We start from the raw sequence: 7,813 nt of genomic DNA on the forward strand, positions 1-7,813 counted from the left end.
TAGGTGTCTCAACTTAGGCTTTACCGTCAAATTTTCAGGTCTTCAAGATTGGTATCATAATCAATGAAGTCCAATAATAGCATTCGTATTTTACTTATTAGGTGATCAATGTACTTCCTCAACAATGTCATGTTTCAAATTCCAAACAATGAACTAAAAGCTTAAAATTAGGAATGATTTAAAATTCACAATTGAGAAAGGCAGTCAGTTGTTGAGAATTAGACGGGCCACGATAATATAAAGCTGAATTCATAAAGGTCGCCTACTTATGGTTTGGATGTAGTTGTAAGGAATACAAAGAATGTGTCGAGTAAACAAACAAACACCCAAAGAATGTGATTCTTTGATCTCTGTGGCATTCAAGTAACCCCATATCTAATGCAATTTGGGCAACAAAGTCTCCAAGGCAGAATCAAATGGAAACAAAAGTTCAGATGCAGGGGTTATCAACCAAGAAGTTAACAGGCAAAGTTGCTGTAATAACTGGTGGCGCAAGAGGAATTGGAGCAGCCACGGCAAAACTATTTGCTCAAAATGGTGCTCATGTTGTCATTGCTGACATACTAGACGATCTGGGGGAACGCCTTGCTGATTCGATAAAAGGTCGATACATACACTGTGACGTTGCAAATGAAGCAGATGTTGAATCAGCGGTGCAGCTTGCATTAGAATGGAAATGCAGATTAGACATCATGTTCAACAATGCAGGAATTCCTGGGTATGGAGGGTCCATCACCAACATAGACATGGAGAAAGTCAAGCATCTCTTCTCAGTCAATGTGAATGGAATTGTACATGGAATCAAGCACGCGGCGAGGGCCATGATTCAAGGCCAAAAAGGAGGGAGCATCATATGCACATCAAGCTCTGCAGCTTTAATGGGAGGCCTTGGATCACACGCCTACACGTCGTCGAAAGAGGCTATAATTGGATTGGCAAGAAGCACTGCTTGTGAGTTAGGGGTACATGGAATTCGAGTGAATTGCATTTCTCCGCACGGTGTCCCCTCGGAGATGCTTGTCGATGCCTTCAGAAAGATCATTGGGACGGCAGATATGGGGCCCGAAGATGTGAGTAAAATGGTTGGGGAGAGAGGAAGTCTGCTGCGGGGGAGAGGTGGAACGCTAGAAGATGTGGCACAAGCTGCATTGTTTCTTGCCAGCGAAGATTCTGGCTTCATAACTGCACACAATCTTGTTCTGGATGGGGGATATACTTCTGCAAACAGTAACATGACCTTCATTTACCAAAAAGAAGAAAACTAAAACATACAAGTATGGAAAGAAAGAGAAACCCAAGACTTCCACTTCCTTTTGTAGACTTCCATAAAACTCATCTGAGCGATCAGAATCAAAATTGGAATTTCTCTTCTTCACCAACACAATCAAAGAAAACTTTAGCAGTTTTACTATGACGATCAAACTGTACAAGACATCATCTAGGGGCATACAAGAAACATGATGACTAGCAATACAGAAGCTGCAAATGAATTTCACTTTATATGGTACGCACACATCTTCACTGGCTTCCTATAGAAAAGGATATTCGGGCAACTGAATTTCTCATTATCACCAAAGGAATATATGCAAGAGTTGCCTTGGTGTGAAAAGAAGATTACAAACAATTTACAATCAATCACATCTCCACAATCTTGGGATTCAATCAAGCATGACCACCGGTTGTCAAGCATGACCACCTTTTGTGAAGTTAAACATATTTACTCCCTATTTAGTTACAAACAAATATATCATTTCCTTATCTGTTTAACACTCCCCCTCAAGTTGGAGAGTGAATGTCAAGAACGCCCAACTTGTGCAACATGACTGAAAAATTTTCTTTTCCCAATGGCTTTGTGAATATGTCTGCGAGCTATTGTGAAGAGCTAACAAACTGAGTGACAATTGTCCCGTCAATTATCTTGTCCCGAATAAAATGACCATCAATTTTGATATGTCAAGTCTTTCATGAAAAACAGGATTTCATGCAATATGGAGCGCAGCCTGATTATCACAATGCATGACGGAAGAAGTAGATTAAGCAAAGTATAAGTCTTTCAATAAATAATGCAACCAAGTAACCTCACAGCATGTACCGGCCATTGCCCTATACTCGGCTTCAGCTGATGATAATGACACAATCTTTTGTCTCTTTGTCCGCCAAGATATCAGTGAACTTCCCAAAAAAACACAATAGCCGGTAGTTGAACGCCTACTAGTATGACAACCAGCCCAATCCGAATCACAATAAGCAATCAAATTTAATTTGTTACTAGCACGGTACAACCGTCCTTGACCCGGAGTGGATTTAAGATATCGAACAACTCTAAGAGCAGCATCCATGTGTTGGAGACGTGGTTGATGCATGAAAAGGTTGAGAACATGAACATAATAAGTAATGTCTGCTCATGTGATAGTAAGATAGATTACACGGCAAACAAGCCGTCCATATTTGTCAGGATCCTTCAATAATTCTCTAATATCAGAAAGCTTAGTCTCTTCCATTGGGAAGCTGATTGGTCGAGTCCTAAAAGCCCATGCTCTTTTAGGATCTCAAGTGCATACTTGCGTTGTGATATGTAGATATCTCCCTTGCTTGGATCGAAAGACCTCTATACCCAAGAAAAATTTCAAATCTCCAAGATCTTTGATGCCAAAAGCCTGTTGAGAAATCTTTTGAGAGAATTAATAGCTTCAATGTCATTGTCTGTGCGTAGAATATCATCAACATATATTAGTAAAGTCGTGAAAGAACTGTCGTCCTTACGGGTAAAAAGAGAGTAGTCCGCTTTGGATTGAACAAAACCAGCTGCAAGTATTGTAATACCTCGTACTTTTAGAGTCTTTATACGAATGACATATGTTGAGTACGTATCCATTTCAGCAAGGCAGGCAAGTGTGAATAGTCAAATATGTGATTTAAAAATATTAGAATTTAATATTTTGTGATTTGGAGTAGATTATTGCGGTTCAAGACTCATTTTGGAGTATTAAAATTTCTTAGAAATACATACGAATCGAATATGAGAGGTATTGGTAGAAAAGGAGGTGAAAAGAAACTACAATGTCCAGTTTCGATCGATCAGAATTGATCCCGATCGATCGGAATTAGTTACTGTGAAAAAATCTGCACGCGTGAACCTTGTTAAAAACACTCATTTCGTGATTCTTTTTTAAACCATCCGACCTAAACAACCCCCAAACTCGATCCATTTTCTCTCAAAATCCCTCACCTCCATCACCCAAGATCATCACTTAAGGTAAGATTCTTCTCATTTAAGTTGTTTCCTGGTTGGATTATGGATTCTCTCTCTAGATTACATATTCTTCAACTTCTCTTTTTGTTCTAATTTTCAAGATTTGAACGCAAACTCGTATCCATGGGTTCTTGCATCATTGGAGGCCTAAAGGAAGCTTGAATCCATTCCTTTTACTTGTTTCTATACCCTTGGTAAGTCTATTTAACTTAAAAGCTTATATTTGGGTATTTAGGTGATTTGGGAGTTTAGGGTTCATGGGTGGGCATTTTGAGATTTTTAGTTTGAATAAATTATTTTGGGTTGCTAATGACAAAATGTTGTTTATGGGTAATTGGCTGAATGTACAGTACTCGAAAAAGCATTTGATGCGCACGTGGGTCGATTTGGTGCAGTTTGGTAAAACGCTAAGGAAGAGAGGTAGGAGATTTCTTATCTTTGGGCTCCTAAGCTTCAATATTTGTTGCTTATTCTTGAGGTGGTAATCCTTGTGTAAATCACTCTTTGTTTGAGAATAAGTGAATTCCTTGAATAAATGGTTCGTATATCGTTATTTCGGCTTGGTGTTTTAATTCCTAGTCCTTGCGGTATTTTGATCATTGATAATTTTAGACCATTTCTATTAATTAAATTCATATTCCTTGGGTGTATTAGGGATTGATGAGCTCCTTATCTTCCTTTGATTAGGTTGCTAGAGTTGTTTGCGAAATCTTGCAAATTCTTCGACTCATTCTTATAATTGTTGTCCGTGGTGTCATCCTTGGAGTTTGTTGAGCTCCCGATTGATGAACATTCTTGATTTCTCCTATAGAAGAGGGTGGTTCATGCATGCATGGTTTGATATGATACACGGGTTTTAAATATCTACATTCAATTAAATTAAATTATATATATATGTTTAAATGCATAAGTCTAAATATTATATGTAGTTAAATATTTAACATTCGGTTTTCCTGGGCTCAATGGGGTATGGGACCTAGCTAGGCCTCCGAAGATAGACCTATGTAGACCTATGAGTCCCGATGTGACTGGGCTAAAGTTTAACTACCTATAATATTTACACTTGGTTTTGTTAAAGTTCCATGTCTTTGGAAAGTGGGTGAATAAGGGGATATTGATATGGAAATATTTAAGCTTTTGAAAATACAGCATGCATCATGAATGTTGATGAGATTTTTACATGGAATTGCAGATTGTATAAATAATTGACACAATTGGTATTCCTGGACCGGATGACCAAAGCTCTTGGTTAGGTACCAAAGTCGTGGGGGTCTAGGATTGAGCAAAGCTCTCAGCCCAAGATTCTTTAGTCGAAAGTAGGCTATTGGAATGGTATACTCCAATAGCTAAGGTAAGGCTCTGGATGTCCTACTAGGTGTACTTTTAACCTAGTTAAGCAATTACTGGTGATCCTTTTTGAAGACCCGATGGTGAAAACGAGGAGGGGACTAGGAGCAAACAAAGTCACGGAGTAACACGGAGGGTTGTTTTGGACGGGTAGATGTGCGAGGAAGTGCTGGTGGTTGTTGGATGTCAGTGGATGAAGGGACTGGTTCAAATATGTGAGAAATTGAAGGTGGTGATGGTTCGGTGGCAGGAGGTGGTGGTTCAGTTTCAGTAGATGGTGATGGTGGAACTTCATTGGAGGTTGTAGCTGAATGCTCATTATGAGATGGATAGGCAGGGGTGGAGTCGAGTGGAAATGGAGCTGGTGTGGAAGCCGAAGGTGGGATGTGAGGTTCGGATGTAAGGAGTGGAAAGGGAGGTCCGGTGGATGGTATAGGCTGGTCTATATCTGGTGTAGAAAATGAGGGTGAAATAGGTTGAAATGGAAAATTATTTTCAAGGAAAAGAACATCTCGGCTAGTAAATGTTTTATGGGTGGTGAGATTGTAGAGTTTGTAGGCCTTTTGTCCAAGGGGGTAACGGATAAATATCCACTTATGGGCTCGAGTATCAAATTTGGATTTTGGATTGACATTTGTAGCATATACAAGGCACCCGAATACTTTCATGTGATGATATGTAGAAGCCTTTTGATCGAGAATTTCGTAAGGAGTTTTATATTGATGGAGATGGGTTGGAATTCGGTTGATAATTTGCAGCAATGAAAATACATTCCCCCCAAAATTTAAGTGGTAAATGAGATTGGAATCGAAGGGCCCTGGCAGTAATGAGCAAGTGACGGTGTTTACACTCTACAACACCATTTTGTTGAGGTGTGTAGACACAATAATGCTAAAAAATAATTCCATGTTGGAAAAAATAATCACGCATGGATAAAAATTCTCCCCCATTATCAGCCTGTATTTGTTGAACCTTAAATTGGAATTGATTCTCAACATATTCAAAAAAAGATTGAAGGATATATGGAGTTTCATGTTTGTGACGCATCAAAAAAATCCAAGTGAAACGAGAGAAATCTCAACAATTGATAAAAATAATGAGCCCTAATAAGAGAGGGATTTTTATTTGAACCCCAAATATCGCAATGCAAAAGAGTAAAAGGTCTATTAGTAGAGATAGTACTAACTCCAAAAGGTTGACGAGTTTGTTTCACCAATCGACAAACATCACAAACATAATCAGAAGAAAAGGAACAATCTAAGGAACTACTAGCTAAGACCTTCAAAGGAGCAGTTGAGAGATGTCCTAGACGACGTTGCCAAAGTTCTGGCGAAATGGAGATAAGGTTGCAGGCCGGTGGATTGATGGTATTGGCTAAGGCAACAAGGTAGTATAAGTCTCCGTGTCTTTTATCCACTCCAATCATCGTCTTCTAAACCAAGTCCTGCAAAGCAACCCAAGAAGGGAAGAAGGTTACATAACATCATAGTCCATCGGTAATTTTACTTACGGATAAAAGGTCGATATTAAAACTTGGCACACATATAACATTATGTAAATGATGACTCGAATTGAGAGATACAGTGCTGGTTAATGAAATAGGAGCCTTGTCTCCATTAGGCAAGGAAATGGGTGGCAAGAAAGTGTTGGAAATGCTTGTTGTCAACAAATGGGGAGAACAAGTAAAATGATCTGTGGCTCCACTGTCAATGATCTATGGGCCATGTGAGGAAGCAAGTGGCGATGAACCTTGGGTATTACCAGCATGAGCATATGGTGGCATACTTGGTTTCTCTGAGATGATCCAAAAAATCTGCTGGTGTTGTTGGTCAAATAAATTCGACATGGCAGCTTGAATGTCCTGTAGAGAAGTCATAGAATTGGAGTAGACTTGATTGGCGGAAGGAGAACCACAAGTACGATTGTTACCTCCTCTGTTATTGTTGTGGCCATAAGTGCGATAATGAGGTCGATTAGTTTGCTTGGGCTGCTGTCCATGACGTGGATGTCTAGGAGGATATTCGTTAAGTTGCCAACAATTTTTCCTTGTATGATGATCAACATCACATTAAGAACAATGAAGAGGAGGCGGTCCTGTTTAGATCAGACAGCCATTGCAGTAGTGCTTGGAACTCGGGTAAGACCAAGTTCTCTTTGCTTTTCTTCTTGAGAAAGAGAGGAGTATGTCTGGCGTTCTTTAGGGAGAGGTTTCATCAGCAGAAGTTGGTCACGTATTGCACTATAAGACTCATTCAGACCCATGAGAAATTGCATAAGTTACGTTGTTTCATATTGTGCTCCGCATGTGCATGATACCTTCTCACTATGTGATGCCAACTCATCCCAAAGGCCTTTGAGCTTTTTGTATAATATTCACCAATAGAAGGCTACCCTTGGGTTAGAGACGCAATATCCCGTTGAATTTGAAATAGATAAGGGGCATTACCTTGTGAAAAATCGTTTATGAAGATCCACCCATATTTCATGGGATGTAGATAAAAAAATAACACTATCAACAATGTCCGGTTCCAGAGAGCCCAAGATCCATGAAACAACCATGTCATTACATCACTGCCATATGTTGTTCTTGTCTGGTGTTGGCTATTTGAGAGTTCCATCAATGAGTCCAATCTTGTTCTTGGCATTGAGAGCAATACGCATCGCACGAGACCAAGTACTGTAGTTGTTGCCATTGAGTTTCTTGGAAACTAGAATCAAACCAGGATGGTCTGAATGATCAAGAAAGAAAGGATTAGGGATTTCATTTTCACTTCAATTGGGCTTCGTGTTTGAAGCTGAAGAATTGTCATTGTCGGCCATAAGAGACATGAAGGTGGAAGGAAGCTAGGGTTTGTTAAGTTGCTCCGATACCATGTAGAAAAGGATATTCGGGCAACTTAATTTTTCATTATCATCGACAGAATAAAAAAAGAATTTCCTTGGTGTGAAAAGAAGATTGCAAACAATTGACAATCAATCACATCTCTACAATCTTGAGATTCAATCAAGCGTGACTACCGGTTGTGAAGTTAATCACATATTTACTCCCTATTTAGTTACAAACAAATATATCATTTCCTTATCTGTTTAACACTTCCTCGTCTTGGTTTTCAGATAAAAAAAGATGGACATAGATTTCGTGGGACTCTAATCAAGTGCTAGTGCATGTTGGATGAAAAAACATATAAAGATTCGCCAACCAAATATGAAGTA

The 7,813-nt window shown here is 39.2% G+C and overlaps 1 protein-coding gene across 1 annotated transcript; it reads left to right on the forward strand.

The window, feature by feature from the left end:
• Positions 1 to 416: 416 nt before the first annotated feature.
• On the forward strand, positions 417 to 1,336 carry LOC119995537 (short-chain dehydrogenase reductase ATA1-like). The gene has a single exon (XM_038842052.1). The coding sequence runs from the start codon at positions 417 to 419 to the stop codon at positions 1,263 to 1,265; it is 849 nt and encodes a 282-aa protein (XP_038697980.1). The 3' UTR covers positions 1,266 to 1,336.
• Positions 1,337 to 7,813: the final 6,477 nt, after the last annotated feature.

The sequence above is a fragment of the Tripterygium wilfordii genome, chromosome 3 (assembly GCF_013401445.1).
Source record: "Tripterygium wilfordii isolate XIE 37 chromosome 3, ASM1340144v1, whole genome shotgun sequence".
Classification (NCBI taxonomy): domain Eukaryota; kingdom Viridiplantae; phylum Streptophyta; class Magnoliopsida; order Celastrales; family Celastraceae; genus Tripterygium; species Tripterygium wilfordii.